The sequence below is a fragment of the Centrocercus urophasianus genome, unplaced genomic scaffold (assembly GCF_019232065.1).
Source record: "Centrocercus urophasianus isolate 14NV4802_14NV808 unplaced genomic scaffold, USGS_Curo_1.0 seq_10, whole genome shotgun sequence".
NCBI classification, from domain to species: domain Eukaryota; kingdom Metazoa; phylum Chordata; class Aves; order Galliformes; family Phasianidae; genus Centrocercus; species Centrocercus urophasianus.
In genome coordinates, this window is record NW_024884142.1 from 80,670,307 (window position 1) to 80,690,095 (window position 19,789).

Sequence of the window (19,789 nt, forward strand, 5' to 3'; positions counted from 1 at the left end):
CACAGACACATCTTCATTTAAGCCTGAGGTGAATGGATGCCTATTAAATGTTTCTCAGCTAGACCAGCAAAATGGTCTTAAGTTAAAGCTAGCTACCTAACAAGATCTTTAAGCCAAGCAAACAGAAACAGAAAATTTTGCAGGACACGCTAAAATCTATGCTGCACAACTGCAGATGGCTGTCATGTGGCACAGCCCATTTCAGTGTGGTCAGTTAATGCAACACACATGCTGGTGAGCACCCCAGGACCAAAGCAGACAACACTCCCTGGAGAAGCTCTCCTCACTGTGGTCTGGCAAAGAGTGAATGGCATGATATTTGAAAGGGAAGTCTAAGAAATGAGCACATCATTATGGCATTGCTTTGAGCTCCTCCACCCTCATATCTGGACAGGAAGATGGATGCTTCAGCCAGTGGCTTCCCTCCACAGCTGACTGTTTCGCCATGAACCTGCCACCTCCACATCCCCACGTCACGGCACCACCACCTCAGCTGGTGGTAAGAAACATGTGGTGACCATTACACCAAAGAAGTGCTGGGAGAACTGTCTCATTACAGAGTTAATGGGACCTCATGTCTGTGAGCACTGCTGCTGTACGATTATAAAAATCGTTATTTGTGTGAAGAATTCAGTGGAATTAAACCAATGTGAAATTAGACTAAGTGGTGAATCACACTCAAAGCGTGGAAAATATTCTCAGCTACAAATGCTATGTTATGGTATTTTCCTAAATGAAACAATTATTCATAGCTTTTGAATAACAGAACTGAGACAAGATGTACTCATAGGCATGAATAGCTCTAAATGATGCTGCAGGCTTTTTGTCCACTTTTAATTCTCTTTTACCTTACAGAGGACTGATCATGTACCTGTAGGCATTGTAGAGGTTCCTCTTTTCATTCATGTTTTGGCACCGTCCCTCAACAGAACAAGGCAGAGTGAAGTTTCGTGCTGGGAACTCCATAAAGCAGTCACTGTTACTGGTGCAAGAGCTTTCCTCAATACTGGCATCATCTAGATCCGTCACTTTCAGCTCCCCATCCACAATCACAAACTGTCGAGGGCGAAAATCCAGCAGTGTCACAGAGCCAAGAGGAGAGTGAGCCAAATAATGCAAAAGCCGAACTAAGCTGAGACATATCTGAAATACAAAAACATGGGTACCTAGCATTATTTTCTCAGCACAGACCATAAAAATGAAACCACTTTGGCTGAAGATAGATTCATAAACACATGACTTAATATGGGCATTATAACTTATCCTCAACACCAAATATTGCAACAAAGGTATTTTTCATAGGATTAACATAGTTGATTGTAAAGCCCTTGGAGACTTGAAACAAAAATAAGCTTCTTTACCAGTGCTTTCCCACACTATTCTTGAAGCATGGCTCATTGTTGCTATTCTTACTTTCATAGAAATGAAAAGCCTTAACTTTTAATAACACATTACATACAAGCCTTGACTATGCAGTCTATGTTTCTGGTCTGTACAAACTCCAGGTTAGGAATTTTGGCCCAAGTGCTGTCCTCCTACAGTCAAAGCTCAGACTGCAGACAGCATCTGCACTGCTTCTGTATTGATCATGCCTTTTGACTGCTGTTACAATTACATATATAAGGGTTCCCCTTGTGTTTCTCTTCTCCAGTTGAGAAGGAGTCTGCGTACACAGTGTACCTCCATGTGCCACTTTAAGGTGGGGTGGAAGCTCTGCACAGACACTGTACTTTTCAGTTGCTGGAAACTCCAGAAACTTATTAGACAGCAAACTCAACGAAAGCTGAACTCAGTCCCCTTCCTAAAGCACTGTTTTGAATTAACGCAAAAATAGCATTAATATAAACACAATTAAATATTGGAATTTTTATCCTATATATTAAACTAATAACAGGTCTTATCCAGTCTAGCAAGGTTTTTATTGTTTATATATAATTTTGGTTTCTGTTAACATACACTGTTAATGTCACATATATTGAAGTAGTCAAATCAAAATTCGATCTCAGGGCATAAACAATTTTGCCCAGGGGAACACCTAAACACGCACTTCATGAAAAAGCAGAGGCTGAGCATGTCTGGAGCTATACTTCACAGACCACATGTCTGTGCGACATTAGGACTATCCCCCACTTCTATAATCACCTCCTTGCTTGACTGGGCTAGAACGTTTATCCTACTTAAGTGATACCAAAGTTTACACAGTGATGGCTGTCCTGTGAATGAATACAGGCACAGTGACGGGATGCCAGAGCTGACCTTCCTTTCCTCCCTCTGAAAGTATAACAAATTCCTTCACGCACTATCCTGAAATACATAGTATTAGCCAAAACCAACCTATAATACACTTATCTTCAATTGTCAACAAACCCAGAATTTAGTTTGGATAAAAATACAGGTTGTCATCTGATATCATCTGATACTGCCTTTTCTCGAACCCTAAAGATGCTGCTCCTGCACTGGCAACCTTTCTGAGCCCCTATGGACTGATACCCCACATACCTACTATGAGTCTGGGTTGTGAAAACCCATGCACAACAAAAGCCTTAAGTACAACAGTGAAGGCTTTGCTCTGCATCACACTCTGCTGACTGGAGCAGTGTTGCCCTGGGGAGGAAGCTTGCTTCACAGACCAACACCAAGAAATTATTTGTAAGAACAGCCAAGCCATTTATTTAGACCTTTTCAGGACTGGGTCAGCAAAATATCATAGAATAACTGAGGCTGGAGAAGACCAATAAGAACATCTAGTCCAACCATCAACTCACCACCCCTACACCTACTAACCTGTGACCCCCAGTTGCCGCACCTGCATGTTTCTTGAATGTCTTACATATCGATATATGATTTTATTTCCTCTTTCTTTTCTGTGCTAGTTGAGTCCTAGATAATTTCATGCTTGGTAGCTTGTCTAAGACAACTCTCCTTTACCTCCCTTTCTAAATGCTCGCTCAGAAATATCCATACAACGGGAAACTTCCCAGTTCGTTACCAATCATCTAACATATCTCTTGGCAATTGACTGGGTACTCAGATGCCATCACAGTCTGTTTTTGGATGAGATGAGACAAAGACTTGCTTCTACTGTTATGGAGCTGTGACAAGCACCTCTGTTTATTATAGACATATTTCTCCCAGGAGAAGGGAGCTGAAGTTGAGCTCCCTCATTGTTCCCAAACACAACTCAGAAGGCAGCACTGCCATAGGCCCCTACCTGATAGACATCTTGCACACAGCCACCCAGCCTTGAGAGCACCAACTGTAACAGTATAGACGTAGGCTGTAGCATACCGCAGTCACCCAGCTTAGTCAAGGGCACTTTAATTCTCCCATACAGATGGAGCCATACAGCCCAAAGTGTTTTAGATGAAAACTATTGCTGCCTTGAAATGTCTTGGGGAGTTAACCTCAGTCGACTAGACAGCCCAGTGTACACTGACTGAGACAGCGCTGTCTTGATCAAAGCATTGCTGCAGTCTGGCTTCATTTTGGACAAATTAAGTGTGACCTTCGTGCTCCTGGTAAATTGCCAGTGCAGTGGACAAGCCGCCTTTCAGATTTGTGTACACTGCTTTCACTCTCCCCCCATAAAAGACAAGCAGAAGAGGAAGTGGAAGAAAACAATTATAAAATCAACCTAGGATAATGATCAGGATAGAAAAGTAACATCCTTCTATTGTTTAAATTCCAGTTGTGGAGCGGAACGCTCAATGCCAAGAACTCTGAGCTTCGAGCTTTAACAAGTAAGAAACTTTTGCAGATACAATGTAAAAGCATACAAGCCAGCTACAATTAGATAACATTGACAGACAAAACAGCACAGCATATTAAACACTGCAGAAAAGGAGCATTAAATTCTGCATGTAAACCAAGATGCAATCACAAGCAAAGCAAATGCTGAATAAACGTGAATTATACCACTCTGTACATAACTTAAGTTTCACACATCATGTTGTTTTTGTGTTCATTGCTCTCTTGCACGTCCCTTTTAAACAGTTGATACTTACTCGAAATCTATCTTCCCAGGAAGTCTGTAAAAGCTGAATCATCTCTAAAGGTGAGCCTAGTTCGGTGATGGCTGTCAGTGTGTCTGGGATGTCGTTGCTATCTTGGTAACAATAGCCATAGAGCTGAAAAAAATCACAGAGCAGTATCAGTGTAACACATCTTTGCACGCTTTTATGTTTCACAGAGGAAGAGATGCACAGTAGATGTTTCTTACAAGGCATTTAGCTGCCTTGAAGCCCTCCCCAGCAGCTTTTGGATCCCCTCATTTGAGGAACATTCCCTTGAAACCCCCAAAGGAAGCTCCTGAAGCAGCCAGCACAGCCCCTATGGGTGTCACACCGCTCCAGGCAAGTAAAGCGGCCATGCATGATTTCACATCAACAAATGTTTAAGAAAAAAACTAAAATAATCCATAAACATAGAAACAGAACACTAACAGGAAAAAAAAAAAAAAAAATAGCTTAGTCTATGCAAAATCTGGCTAAAGATGACTTGATTTTCTTAAAATTTCCCTAAATATGACTGTTTAAAAGACATAAAAAAATCTTTTAATGACATTTCCATAGAGCTATTATTTGTGCAATGACTGTGCATTTCAGTGAAATACAACTTGAAACGCAATTGAAATACCAGAACTTATCGTTTGCCAGCCAGAAATTGCTTCTTGCTCTACTTGATGGACTTTCATATGCAGTACCATTAAAGAAGGACAAATATTTCAAAATATTATCTGCCAGTAGATTCTTCAATTTAAAAGAATTTAAATGGCAATTTCGGCCATGCTCCAGCTCCTTCTTGCATTCGCTTTCCAAGGACATCTGAGTGATTAATTTCCACTTGCACAAATAACTGCCCAAGAAGAATATTTAAGGGCTGTGGGAAAGAGCCAGCTTGCTTTATATGGAGTGGGACGTCTGACACAGCTACAGGGACAGGCTTTATATGCCACATGCCAAGCCCTGGCAGAGAGGCAGTTAAAGGAGCCTGATAAGGATCTGATTGCAACTTCCCAGCCAGAACAGCATGAACATGAAATAAAATTAAATGTAATCTCTGCCCCCAGTCAAATAAACTTAACAATAGAAGGGTTAGAGGGAGAGGGAAGGGGAAAGAAAAAAAGAAAAAAAGAAAAAAAAAAAAAAAAAAAAAAAAAAAAAAAAAAAAAAAAAAAAAAAAAAAAAAAAAAAAGAGAGAGAGAAAGAGAGAAAGAAAGAGAGAAAAGCAGCTTCAGAAAGTGCTCTGGTTCTATTCATCTCTGCTTTCCCAGAGTAACCTGATGTTTTTCCAAACCCCTTTTTAGCTCTACAGAGCTCATTGAGTCTGATGAAGATCTCTCCTATGCTGGGGGACATGGTACAGCCCCACAGAAGACAGACTCATCCACTGCAAGGCCACCAGCAAAACCAAGAGCCAGAGGAACGAGAGTAGCCACAGACAGCTGCTGCCACGAGCAGCTCTGGGTATGGGGCGTGCTCCTCCAGCTTGTGACCCTCACAAGCAGAAAAGCAAAGAGCGGGGCGAAGTCAGCAAATACGTGGCTTGTTCCGAACAAGGCTGCTAGCTCCGACAGGAGCTGTCAGCATTTCAGTGAAAAAAAGCGTTCCAAAAACGCAAGTGAAATAAACAGTTTTTCTTTTTGGTGTAAAGATGGCACTGCATTTCAAAACAACAGCTTAAACACAGAGTTTAATCTAAACAAAAAAAGAGCTAGAAGATTTTATTCTAAGGCGCGCCAAAAAGATCTTGGCACTGATGCACAACTGAGAGCTTGGGATGGGTGTTGATTGGAACAAATGAAATGGGAAAAGCAGACCTTCCTCCTTGCAGCCACGGCAGCAGTAATTTCCTAAGCCAGAGTCATTCGGATGGGACTTGGGTGTCTTGACACCATTTTTGTGCAGATATTTACAGAAATTAGGAATGCATGTTCAATGAGCAATCATGGATGGCCACATAAACACACATCTGCTTAAATCTTCTAAACAAAAATAGGAATGAAACTCAATGAAAATATTTAGTGCACTGTCTACCGATGTTCAGAGAAAGCCAAAACTTTCAGCACAGACGGATCACGAGCTGAAGTCTGCAATTTTTACTGGGTATTTCACTCCCCTCGTGTGAGACGACAGAGAGAAAAACATATGTGAGTGTCAGAATGAAACTTCTGCTCCTTCACTGTGAACTCAGCACTTGTCTGTAGTGCTCACTGTTACTCAGTGGGGAAAAATGCCCTCAGGGAAATGAAAAGGAATAGACACTGGGAAACAACACTGTCACAGTTAAGTGTTGAGTCACAGCAACAAAGAACTCAAACAAGACATCAGACTTTGTTCGACAGTCTCGTGTTTGTAGAAACTATTCCAAGAACTGAAAGAAGGAAGATAACAATTAAACATGAATTTGATTATAAAATGGGATACATGTATATCCACACACATAAAATACTGATAGATCAGTCTTACTACTTACGTGCAGATGAAATCAATTACAGTGCCTACTTGTATCTATTTTATCTCGATCCATAAGTTGCCATAGTTAAGTTTCAATTTGTTCTCAGAGAACTGGAACTTTTAAGCAGTAATTCTATTTGGGCAATCAATTAGTACGTTGGCAAAAGCCTTTGCTGTCTGAGCATCTGAGTATTCAGGGTACATTTTACTATTCTATTGCCCATCTACTCGCTTCAGTCACTGCAGAAGCTGAAATGAGCTTGATACACACTGGGTTCCTTATTCTCAGAAGAATATTTTCTTACACAAGTACTGCTGAATTCACCAACCGCACCAGTGAAACACAGCACCAAACAAGTTTGTGTAGGTCTAGCTTAAAAAATATATAATCTAACCTGAGCTCTTTATTGCTTAAGTGAAACCTCTCCAGATGCAGCGCTATTACATAATTATATAGAGTTATAAAAGCACAGAATTTTGAGATATAAAGGACTTATTGGGCTGCATTTATGCTTTTCTAAGTGAAGTCATGCAACTAAATGCAAAAATGCACATGTAATTATATGGTCATACTTGTATGTGCAATTATGATGATTACAAACTAGGTATGTCCCAACAGCCAATTAAGCATCTAAAACAGTTACATTCACTCCCCCAATCCTGATAACCAACACCCAGAACGCAGATGCTTACCAAGTACGGAATATATAATGGAAGCAAAATACTCAGAGACAGTAATCTTCGGCCCTTTCATAACTGGCTTGTTAATACGCATGGAGTTATTACACAAAACATTTTATTTCTTCCCCCCCCCTTTTTTTTTATTTGGCCTACACATTCTAAGGCCTGCAATGAGACAAACAGGTTTGTATTCCCAGACAGCGAGGTATGAAACAGGCAGTTGGATGCACATAATGCAAAGAAAAAATAATAACCCAGGGAAAGCAAATTTGGCTGGAAGCAGGAGATGATCCAAAATGCCTCCTCTATGCAAAATCCTGTCAGGCCGGACATCAGCTTCAGCGTCACAGAGCTGCTCTTTGGAAATATTAAGGAATGATGGCTTTCATACTCTTTTGCAGCATGGTTCCAATTAAATGAGTGGAAAGAAATACAACCCACATCTTTTTGATATACCCAGTCACTGAAGTTAAATGCCACCCCAATATATTTTTGTGCAGGATCTAATAGCAAACAGTCACGGTACTGGGATGCCTTGCTTTCTGTTTAGAAAAAAATGGAAGCCAGCTACAAAATGTTTAGCTGTTCTCACATCATGTGTCGTAACTCATTTAGGGCAGCCCTGTTTACTGAATTCTCCCTGGTCTGTTTGGGTTTCCTCACTCATAAAGACTAAGCCCTGTTCTGCTCTGCACTCTCCAACCCCACAGTGGGGCATCCCCCAGCAGCAGCACTGCTCCAAGGAACCATGGCCCACTCCATTCAGAGCCCTACAAGCTACAGGACAGAAGTACCCTCCGGGACAAGCCAAGGGGACAGTGAAAGCAGAGGTCAGAGCCTTCACAAGAGATGACAAGCTTGCTGAATAAAAACACAAAATAAAGGAGCTTATTAAGCTGTCATCAGCAGGGCAAGGATATGCAAACAGGCCCTCCCACATTAGCTAGGCATCCTTCCTGGGTTTTTGTTTGTTCCTCGGGTTTTTCCCCCAGAGAAATAAATGCTGAGGCAGAGCTACATCTCGTGGACCCAAGGTGCCTACCAAGACAGAATCCAGCAGCCACTGGCCTGCAGGGACCTGGTCCTCCTAGTCAGTAGCTATCCCCCCATACTCCAAGATCTGTACTATTTATACAGATCTGTACTATTTATACAGTTTTACTAAAAACCACAGCATGCTGTGAAGCTTTCCCTACACCTTCCTGGTTTTCAGCCCTTCATGCTCATGTTTTTCATATTTTTTTCCACAGCCACAGAAGCTGGAAATCAACCCCACTATCCCATACTGAACAAGAAATCTTCCCAACTTGGAGCCTTCAGGACAACCCCTTCCTGCAGTCACACAATGACATTACATCAGACTTCATTCTCTCTTTCAAGAAGAGTTTGCCCAAACTTACAAGAGAGAAGGACAATTTAAAAAAAAAAAAAAAAAATCATGAAGAGCAACAGCAGCAAATGCTTGCCATGTCCTTTATTTTCCAAAGCACATGGACATAGATTTACCTCGTCAGAACTGGCTGCATCAGTATCAGATTTTACAGTGATTTGGTGCCAAGGGGAAATAAAAAATGCCAGTGACACTGGCAGCATCTCATTAAGCCGTTTGTTTGGACTGCTGCATGTCAAAAAGGCACATTTCAGAAGCTTGTACTTCCTCACCGCTATCAAAGCCACCATAAATTTGATGCAACCAATGCTTGGATCCACCTGTCACCACCTGAGAGTGACATCACTCTAAGACCTACCGATCTCCCAAGTTCTAAATGTTTTTTTATTCCTGACTGTATGCACACATAAGTATATACATATTTTTGTGCATGTCACATTCCATCCGTGAGGTGACTAAATACATGAATTTCTGTGTTTCTCCATTATGAATACACACTATTTTCATCCTTATATTATTTATACCTACATGTTTATTTAAACATGTATTTGCCACCTCGCTCAGCTCAAAAGCATCTGCCGATCTGTAGTCTCCCCCTGGGAAAAGGATGAGTTCAATATAAAGATCAATATGAGGTCGGCACTGCTGCTACAGAACATAAAGAGATGGTGTGTGAGAAGTAAATTAATTTTTCTCATCAAAATGGAAAAAAATCAAGCCTTGTTGAGCTCTGAGCTTCTCTGAAGAACACATTCAGACTGCAAGGGCTCAGCACCACCCAGGACCAGGCTCAATGCTGCACGCTGAAAACTGAGGCAGAATTTCCTGCTGCTGCTGCCGAGCACTGGAACCGACAGCAAGCAGGGGGAATTCACACAGTAATTCAACATTCGCAGCTCTGCCCAGGCTTTTATTTATAAATGTGGTATTATTAATAGCACTCAACTCAGAAGAGCTGGAAGGTATGGGACCTCATACCTGGTTCTGTTACTAAACATGGAATTATATTTATAGAAAAACTGGAATGCATTATTTAGAAATACACAGATATTACGGCTGACCATATACATCCACCAGCATATCCACAGATACCTCTCTATGTATTTTATCAGTATGTGTGTACACATATCTTCATACGCCTACTCATCTGACATATATTACATTGGCTATAATCTTAAGATTTAGTAACGTTATCTGCCATTTACTCACCCTGCTTTCCTTACACTCTGAAGTGGAAAATTCTTCTTCTAAAAACATTTACAGCACTCTGAATTTGCATTGCACTGCACAAGCTCAAGGCCTAGCCCTGCAAATATTTAGTCACACAAGTAGTCTACTCTTGTAAAGCCTTCTGTGAGGACAAATAGATCACTCATCCAGCCAGGACCTCAATGGGAAGGCGCTGATATCACTGGAGGCGCAGTTCATTATCTTGTAAATAGCCAGACCATAGTCTGCCCTGACCTCCATCCACAGTGGCTGCATTCAGCTCCACTGCCCCAGAAGTTTAACCCTTATTACGACAATATTTTGCATTACAAAACTATCAAACAATCTTTGTGCACTGCATGATCGGAAAAGTTTGACCTGCTGGGATATCTATTGGATCCATCTGCGTAATTCTCCCTTTTCAGCACCTGAGTCACATCACTATGTAGTTTGTCAGCGTTAGGACAAGCTTGGGGTAGCAGCCACATATTCCAAGGGAAAAAAAAAACAAAACCCTCTCTTCAAAATACATTGTTCCAAATGTGTCATAAAATGATTTAGAGTGTTCATATTCAGTGTATACAACTGGAATCCCAGGTTCAGATGAGTGTGATGAAAATTAACAGCTCCTTTAGAATTAGTCCAGAGACAAATTTAGTATTATCATAGTGCCCAGGAGAACTAGTTCTTTCAAATTTTGTATGCCCATCACAGAGAACAAACACTGTAATGGGAGTTAGAGGCCACTGGGCACCTATCTGAGCTATCAGATGACTGTGTTGATGTAAAAGCCCATAAAAGAAGACGGCATCACAAACTCTGGTTGCAACACTTTCAGGTGTGGGTCCACCAACACTCTCCAGGACCATGCAGCAAGCACAGGCTCCCCATGTTCCTGAAAGAGGTCCTAAGTCTTAGCGCTGAAAGACTCTATACGTTACCTTAAGCAAATTATTCATACCTCCTACACCTCATATTTGCCACCTACAGTAGAAAAGTAAGGTTAATATAATACTAAGCTTATCCCGCTACCCTGTATTTAGGGTAAGGATTGAAAAAACTTCAAGCCCATAGATTTGCCTTACAGTTCACATATCATCACCCTGGTCAGAACTGGTTTCCAAGCCCCGTTGGTCAGAGGAAAGCATGGCCTTGCTCACTCCTTGCTGCTCCTCTGGAACAGGCAAGCAGCAAAGGGGAACAAAACAGTGCCCACCCATGTTCCTGCCCCACCACAGGAAGGAGCAGGGCCAGGCTCCCCAAAGGAATCTGGAGGAGGTTACAAGTCAACAGCTCCCATTAAAGGAGACAGAAATTCAAACCAGAGTCTTCTGGAATGGTTTACATGGCACATAAACCAGAAACCCAATCATAGAAATCATTCAACAACTGATCGGGATTAGTTTTATGAAAGCAGTCTTCAAGAGTAAGGAGGATGCAGTACTTTTTGCTAATTTGGAGGCACGTGCTCTTGCCTTATGGAAATCTCTCCCTGCCAACAGATTTGCAAGCTGAACATCCCATGCAATTAAATGGGAAAAGTCAGGTTTTGGCAACTGGAGCATCAAGATGTAGGGCTTGCCTTACGGTGACAGAGCTGGTTTGCAATTGTATCAGCCCTGTGCTTCCAGCAGCTCTGGCGTTCTTGTTAACAGATCCTTTCTTCACTCTTAAAAGTGTAGGATAACATCTGGGCCTTTTGGGAAGCAGTCTCGCAATAAAGAAGCACTTTGTGTAATTCTTCTTTCCTCGCCAAACCACATCTGTCTGCTCTCCCTGCCCTTCTCCACTCCACCCGAGCTCCTCGGGGCTACAGGGACACATGCTGCTGCAGCAGGCTGTCTCCACTCAGCCATCAGTAGGTGGCACTGCCTGCTTTCCTCTCTACCACATCAGCATCCGTTGCCAACATCCCACACTCACTAACATCAACGACCTCAGGATCAACATGACACCCAGGTGGCTTGGAGGCCTCGTCTCTGTGAAAGGTAACGTGGAGCAACCAAGCAGACTACACAGCTGCTGCCCTTCACCAAAGGAAGGAAGTGGCCAGCAGCATGAGAACCTCTCCATGCTACACAAGGTCTGGAGCTCCTCTGCTCCCACAGTTCAGCAGACAGAGCCAGTCTGTCCCCACATCACATCGTCAGCCACCCTGCCCATGAGCAATTCAATGTGACTACTTAAAGAAAGAAAAAAATCCCAGCCCATTTGGCATTTCACTTTGCAAGGTACACTCCCAACAACTGTTGTCCCATCCCAAACTCAGAAACTCATGCAGTCACCCATCACCTGGCATCAGCAGCCACTGACCAGCCATTCAGATCAGCAGCATGCAAAGCTTTCATGGTTAAGCCCCACTCAGCTGCAAACGAAGGCTCGCTGCCGGGCACCCTGCCTGGTGGCAGCGAGGTTTGTCAGTCGGCATCCTGCACCATGGCCACCACAAAGGGCATTCACCCACTGCCCATCTGCTGACGGCAGGGAGGTTCCCCCAGTGGCTGCTTCCACCATGGCTTCACGGTCTGCGCTTCCCTTCCCCCTGCTTCTGGGAACACAGCGCTGAATTCATGCAAGAACGGGGGAGGACTCCTCCTTCCAGAGTCCCTCCTTTGCAAATATGCTTGCACTGAAATTAATTGTATATTGGACTTCTTCGCACTTGGAAAGACTGTCTGCTTCCACCTAGAACACGCAACACCCATTCAGAGCTTTACCACTTGGATTTTCATGCTAAAAGTAAGCCTTGTGCCCTATCCCCCTGACTGCGCATACCTATAGGGAAACCATTATGGTAAAAAGGTCGGTAATTATCACTTGCAAAGAGAAGGAAATCCGATTTAAAATTGGGTGTGTTAAATACGGTCAGCTAGCAAATCCTGCACCGCGGAGCTTGTCAGTTAAGTGTTACATTTAGTACAACTTTAAGTAACGATGTATATATATAAATACGTATTTTAAGAGCGACAAATACCATCACAGTAGCACTAAAATCAGTCAGTAGCAAACACACGCTTGTGAACCGAATCGATTCCCGCTGCAGTGCCGCCCCAGTTCCCCATCGGCACACGCTAAGCCAGCCGAGCGCTGAATTCTCCCCGAGCTGCGGGTACCGGGCGCTCCTTCCCCTACCACCGGCTGCAGACAAAGCCGGCATCACCTTCCGTTGAGGGTTTGTGATTGTTTTTAAAAAACCGGCGGCTTCTTCTGACACGAAGGAGCGCTCCTGTGAGCGCTGATAGATGGCTGGCACGGACAGGAGCTCGCACTTCTCCCGACGTCTGCAGTGCCAAACCTCCCTGCTCTGCTTCAGCAGAAAGAGATGTCCCAAAGAGGAGGGCACGCTCACGCCACGAAGGGCAGCACCCTACCTTGTGATACTTCGGGGCCATAATCACATCATTACAGCAAATCAAACATCACCTTTGTGCCTTTACAATCCTGCCATTGTCCGAAATTAAATGCAAATGGTTTGATTCTCTTTCCTTCCTCAAACAAGGGCGGGGAGGGATTAAAGAGCACTCAATCACCTTCCTCTCCGATCACACGGCGTTCACACAGCGGCATCGCAGCACTGCGAGCAAAGAAACCGCAGCTCGGAAGGAAAGGGAGAGCTCGGGCACCGCGTCAGACGGGGAGCGGCTGCAAAGCAATTAGCGGGCCGCGAAATCCTTCGTTCCAATAAATCAGCGACCTGCTTGCTTCTCTTTCCCCTCTGCGTTTCGTTCTAAAAGCCTCCCGAACGCACCGCCCCTCTTCTCCTAGCGACCTTGCGGACTCACCGACAGCGCTGCCTGCACCTGCCCGGCCCAGGGGATGGGAGCGCGGCAGCAAAGCAACCCTTCAGTAGGATGGACCCGCTCTCCTCTCTCCGCTTTTCCACGTTCCTGTAATAGCGCTGATTGGCCGCATCTGCCGGAGCCGACCCATCTGGCTCCTGCCCCGGCGGAGGGCACGGCGGATGTGTCAGAACGCGGGGCTGAGGGCAGGGTGCGTTCCGAGAGAGCTCTTTCCCCTCTATCCTATATCGTACAGTAAAGCAGTTTTTTTAAAGGAAGGCTAAATAAATAAATAAATAAATAAAAGCTGATTTTGACAAGAGACAGGCCCGAATGGGAACTGCTGAGACAGTAAAGAACAAGTCTGTTATCTTACAAACTACACTTCAAGCTGTCAGCTGCCCGAGATTTACAGGAAAACCTCCTTCCTTAGGACGAAACCTACACCGAACTTCATTTCCAGCCCCACCAGTGCCACTTCACCACTCCGAGCCGCTCCAGCCGCGAGCAGGTGGCAGCGGCAAGGCGAGGGGCAGCGCCGGTCCCCCTCCTGCCAGGAGAACAGGCAGCCCCAGAACGGTACGATGCGTTCGACGGCCGCGAGCAGTGGGAGTGCGGCTGCCGAGGGTAAAATGGAAGCGGCTGTCAAGGGCCAGAGAAGAGGGGAGGAGACGGTTTGGCTTTCGAACCCCTTTCCTCTCCCTCGGCCGCAATGCTCGGACAGTGATTTCTAAGCCCAAATACCGCCCTGGGCCGGCTTCCACTGAAAACACGGAGAGTTCCAGCATAGAGACCAAAGGATCCCGTCCCCTTTTCAGACTTTAGAGACATCGTCGGTTTGCCGTTGGTCGCCCGTTCCCACTTTCCCCCGTTTACGGCTCCCGGCTGCCATCGAAGCCCCATTCCCGGCCCCGCCGTGCCCTGATGCGGCCGTCGGGTCAGGCTGCAGCCTCCTCCCTTGGTGTTGCCTCACCGAGCAGAGCGGCACTTCCCCGGCCGTCCCTGTACTTCAGGGATTCCAAGGGACTCCCGGTGCGCTTCCTCCGGCTGACAGAGCCGGGGTACAACCAAAGCAAAAGGCGATGACAAAACCGTCACGAAACCGAAAAGATGGTTCTAATTTAGCAGCGCGCTATTTTTAAACGGGGCGGCACTGAATCACCCTCACGAGGGTTCGTCCTGCCGCGGGGCCGCGCTTCTTCCCCCGACGCCCGCGGAGCGGCCGAGAGGCTTCCGGACCCAAGCCTTCCTTGCCTCCCCTGGCACCGGGGAACGGGACGTGCTCATACCCCGCTGTTGGCTCTGCTGCACCCGGGTAATTACCGCACCCGGGGTGTTCCATCGGAAACCAAAGGAGCGAGGCACATCGCTACCGGAATGGCAGCTCTCTGCGGTTCGCGCACGAGGAAAGATAATGGAAATTGAAAGGAAGGAGGGAGGCTCAATTCTTATTTTCCTGCAGATGAATCGCAGCTGCCCACTCGTTAAGCGGAACTTTCAACTCCAGAGCTGCGACCGCGGGGGCCTGACGCTGCCACTCCTGCTGTTGACGGAGAAGAAATACAAAACTCCTCGATTCAGTTCAAAAGCCGCCTACCGTGACACCGTCTCCTCCGCTTTCCGTTTTTACACTACCGGAACGTTCGCGTTATTCGAAATAGCGGCACTGCCATCGGAACGAACCCATTCGGAGCCCCGTCGACGCCCTATGGCGCAGCCTTCGGGGCTGTCTACACCCGCACGATGCTTTCCGGAGGGTCTCCCCTGGCCCCTTCGCCGGCCCCGCGCCGCCGTCGGGACCGCAGGCACTGCCCTCCCGGCCGTAGCGCCCCGTTGCTACCCCGCTCCCGGCTCACGTCGAGGACAGCCCCGCCGCCGGCGCCTACCTGCAGGACGTTGGCGTGGCGCAGCCGCTGCAGCAGCACCATCTCCTTGACGATCTTGTAGGCGGCCAAGCGGTAGCAGTCGGCCAGAGCCGCGAACTGCCGCACGCAGCGGGCGACGTCGTGCCCTCCGAAATCCACCGCCTTCAGCGCCACGGCCAGAGACCGGTTAAGCACCGCTTTGTAGACGGCCTTGGTGTAGCCCGAGCCCAGGTACTGCACGCCGCCGGCGGCGCGCAGCTCGCGGCAGCCCAGCGGCGGCGGCTCCAGCCCCAGCTCGGCCGAGGCCCGGCCCCGCTCCGCCGCCGCCCGGCCCCGCGGCTGCTGCTGCTGCTCGGCCGAGGTGCGCGCCGGGGCCAGGTCCATTAGGCGCCGCTCCCGCGGCCGCACCGCCCGGCGCACCCCCGCCGCCCGCGGCTGCCGGTAGCGCAGAACCTCCTCGTAGCGCTCGCGGAGCTGCCGCGCCAACGCAGCTCGCCCGCCGCCGCCCTCCTCCTCCGGCGGCTCCAGGGGGGCGCCGGGCGGGGATGGGGGGGCCCCGTCGCGGGGCGGCGGCGGAGGGAGCTCGGAGCCGGGCACGAAGAGCACGTTGAGCAGGGTGCCCAGCAGCAGGGCGAGGCAGCAGGCGGCCGCTACCGCCGTCTTCCTGCGCCTCATCGCCCCCTCGCTCCCGTGCTCGCCCCTTCCCCGGGAACCGGCCGCAGGGCTCGTTTCGGCTCTCCCCGCTTTTTCCCCGAGGCTGCGCCGGCGGCGGAGCGGGGCCGGGCGCTCAGCCGGACCTCGGCCCCTTACGGCGCACCCGCATGACACTTGCCTCCCCGCTCCTCGGCTCTCCGGCACTTATTATTAGCGGGAGTGGAGGAGGGCGGGGGGGCGGGGGGGATCCCCGGGTCGCTCCCTCCGCTGACGCGCCCTGATTGACACCCGGCCCTCCGGCCGAGCAGCAGGGGGGCCTGGGAAACGTAGTCCCCCGGAGCAGCCCCGCCGGCCGCCGCCTGGCCCGGGAGCGGGACTACATCTCCCAGGCTCGGCCGAGCCCCCCGGCGGGGAGGGCGCGGGGCGGAGCGGGGCGGAGCGCAGCGCAGCTGCCGGGCGGTGTCCTTCCCCCCCCATCCCCCCCCCACCCCAACGGGAACCGCGGCCCCGTGCTCTCTCTCCGGCGGGGCCGGGGCTGGGGCGCCGCCGTCGGGGGAACGAGGGAGCTGCCCGGGATGTGCCACGGCCCCGAAGGACGCGCGTGGCCGTGAGGGAGCGGTACCGCGGGGAATGTATCACACGCTCGGCATGGAGCTGTTAATCGCAGTCCTCACGCTGCCGGAGGTGCGAATCGCCGGGGGGAGCGCTAATGACACGGTTATCCATCAAGGCCACATTACGACGCTGTTAGCAACTAATTAACAAGCACAATCAGCCCGAGCCGCTGCCACAAAGGAGAGCCCATCAGCGGGAGGAAAGCCGCTAAGAGGCCGGCGAGGCAAAGTTCACCACAATGGCAGCGGGAAATCGCTTCCAAGGAGGAAGAGGGACGGCGATCGGGGCAATACACATGGCACGCACATAAATAAAAATGAAAGAAATAAGCCACGGCTCTCCCGGGAGCTCGGGGCGGCTCAGCCTCCGGCCCCGCAGGGCCGTAATCACCCCATAAACAGAGCGGGGCGCGTAATCACCGCCTCCAATAAAGCCTCCCCGCCGCTCCGTGGGGGGGCTCCGCCCGGCGGATCGCTCTGTAGCCCCGGAGCCGCGCGCTCCCCATTGCCCAATGGTTTCTGTCCATGCTTGCGGCTTTCCGTGGTCGGATGGGGATTTACAGCCGGTTCGGTACCAGCCAGCGCTCCCCAGCTCTGCAAAGCCGGGGACGGGATGAAGTCGTGGAACAATCGTGTTTAGGGGCACGGTGCAGCCCGGCTTGGGGGCTGCGCGTCCGCGGAAGCTCCGCGCCCGCCTCATATGCGCGGTGCACGGCAGCGGACAGCCCCGACCGCAAAACAGATGCTTCGCCGCAGATGAAAGCGGCCCACCTGCTTTTCGCATCGCGTCCCATCTCCTAGCCGCTTTTCTTCATTATATCCCTCCCGACAGATACCATGAAATACATCGCTCATTTAGATATGGGAGCAGACCTCTGGAGGACGACTTGTGCGGAGCCCTTTGATGTCGAGAGACAGATTTCAAATGCCAGAGAGTCCCTCCATGGTTTTAATTACCCCTCGCCCGGGGCCTGCCGCTGATTAGGGCGGCGAGGCGGGCGGGCGGCACGGCGAGAGGGGCTGCGGCCTCGCTACAGCGCGCTGCCAGCAAAACCAACACGGTTCTGTAAACACAGCTACCGGGCAAAGTCAACAGCGAGCTGCGGCCGACAGCAAACAGCCCGCGGGGCCGCGCTGCTTCCCGACGGAGCCGGCCCGAGGCTTCCCTCTGCCCCGCCGCTCCCCCGTGTCCTCACTTAGGACGCAGCGCTGAGAGCATCCCTGACTCCGCGGCACTGGGCGCACCCGCGGGGCTTTCAGGTTGGCAGTGGCGCTGGGAAACGTGAAGCGCTGCAGAGGGAGCGAGGGCTGAAGCGCATCTTTCCACGTCAACTTTACTTGGGCCCCCAACCCGGCCCGGCGATGGAAGCAATGCTACTGCCAAGCAGAGCACTGCTGTCCTTGTTCTCACACCAGCTTTCAAGTGACTCTCCACTGATCCACTGATCCTGAGATTTTGGCTCTAGGCCCCAAAACCCCAAATCCCATATTTCAGGTTAGATATTAGGAAACATTTCTTCTCAAAAATAGCAGTGATGCACTGGCACAAGCTGCCCAGGGAGGTGGTGGAGTCACCATCCCTGGAGGTGTTCAGGAACTTTGGAGATGTGGCACTGAGAGATGGGGTTAGTGGGCATGGTGGGGGTGGAATGATGACTGGACCAGGTTGTAGAATCACAGAATCACAGAATCTAGACTCACAGGAATCAGTGAGTCCAACCCCTGTCTGCACACAGGAGCACCCAGAATTCAAACCCTATGTCTGTTGGCACTGTCCAAGCACTCTTTGAACTCCGGCAGCTCAGGGCCGTGCCCACTGCCCTGGGCAGGCTGTTCCATGCCCACCACCCTGTTGTGCAGAACCTTTCCCTAACCCCCAGCTACTCTTCTCCTGAAGCAGCTACATGCCATTCCCCCAGGCGCTGTTGCTGTCACCAGATGATCATAGAGGTCTTTACCAAACTTAACGATACCATGAATTCCAATCTTGGGCAGCTTCAGGTCCTCAGTTAAAAAACACAGCTGGAAACACGTCTGTGGGAGCTGGGATCTGTCAGAGCTTCTGCAGGGTCACTGGTTCTTCCAGAAGATTTGTGTGCTAGCACTGCTTCTCTCTGGCACTTAGGAGTTAATGCTTTTTGAAAGGACTTCATAATCTTTTGAATTCCTGGCCACCTGTTCTGGCTGTTTGTATGGAAGTGGAGCTTTTTTTTTTGGAAAGCCTGAGCCGGGAGGCCCGAGATCCCTTGAACACCCAGGGCTGTACCTTTGGGTGCGGGCTTCTCCACAGCCAAGTTCTCCATCATCCTCTGCCCTGCCAGACTTCAATCCCTTGAACGTGTAGGTTTTGCAGTCTTCAGAGAGTGTTCTTACATGGCAAAATCTTTATAGTACTTCCTAAACAAGCACTTTCTCTCCTTTCTTTAATGTTGTTTCTTCCTTTTCTCTCAGGAAACCCACTCCCTTGTCTATTTGAAGCAAGCTGAGATGCGGCCAATTGTATTAGTTCTGGCTACAGCAAAAATGCAGAATGAAACCTGAAGTGTGTGGTGTGAGTCCAAAATAAATGGTCACTAGCAGAGCCAGCAAAAACTTGCGAGTGCAGACAGTCTGCAAAAAGGAAAAGCTTGGGCTCTACCTGCGGCGCTTTGCATTTTTTCCAAAAGGAAAAATAAGTTCTGGCTTTAAAGAGCTTGGGAAGAGACGCTGGAGGCACTGTGCCTGTTTGTGATTGCATTTATGAATTGTGATGATTCTTGCTTTTTTTTTTTTTTTTTTTTTTTTTCAAATGCAGCATCTGTAAGTGGGGGAAGGTGCTTTATCTCCCATCCTGTGTTCTCAAAACACAGCATTGATTTTTACGTGCCAGATGTCAGCATGCCCCGATTCTCCATCAGTCAGTCGGGATGAAAGCCTGCCCATATCACAGAGGTGTTGCAAGGATTACTCTGCTCCTGCACAGGGAAATCTGGTACCGCAGCGATAAAGACCCTGTAAATATTTACACAGACAGAGCGAGCTCATGGAAGTGCTACATTATTGGCTTAACTTCACTGCAAGGAAGTAGTTGAAAATGTCACAGATATATTACGTTCAGTCTTATTTTTAATTAAGCATCGACAACATATTTGGTGCTGCTTCA

General features: G+C 48.6%; 1 protein-coding gene across 1 annotated transcript in view; it reads right to left on the reverse strand.

Annotated features, from left to right (window-relative positions):
- Positions 1 to 16,054, reverse strand: part of PKDCC (protein kinase domain containing, cytoplasmic) — a 32,610-nt gene extending 16,556 nt beyond the window's left edge. Inside the window, exons 1-3 of the mRNA XM_042822477.1 lie at positions 15,401 to 16,054; positions 4,005 to 4,127; positions 872 to 1,143 (exon numbers count right to left, since the gene is read on the reverse strand). Of these exons, the coding sequence (XP_042678411.1) occupies positions 872 to 1,143; positions 4,005 to 4,127; positions 15,401 to 16,054 (1,049 nt within the window). The remainder of the gene's footprint in view (positions 1 to 871; positions 1,144 to 4,004; positions 4,128 to 15,400) is intronic.
- Between the last annotated feature and the right edge of the window lie 3,735 nt (positions 16,055 to 19,789).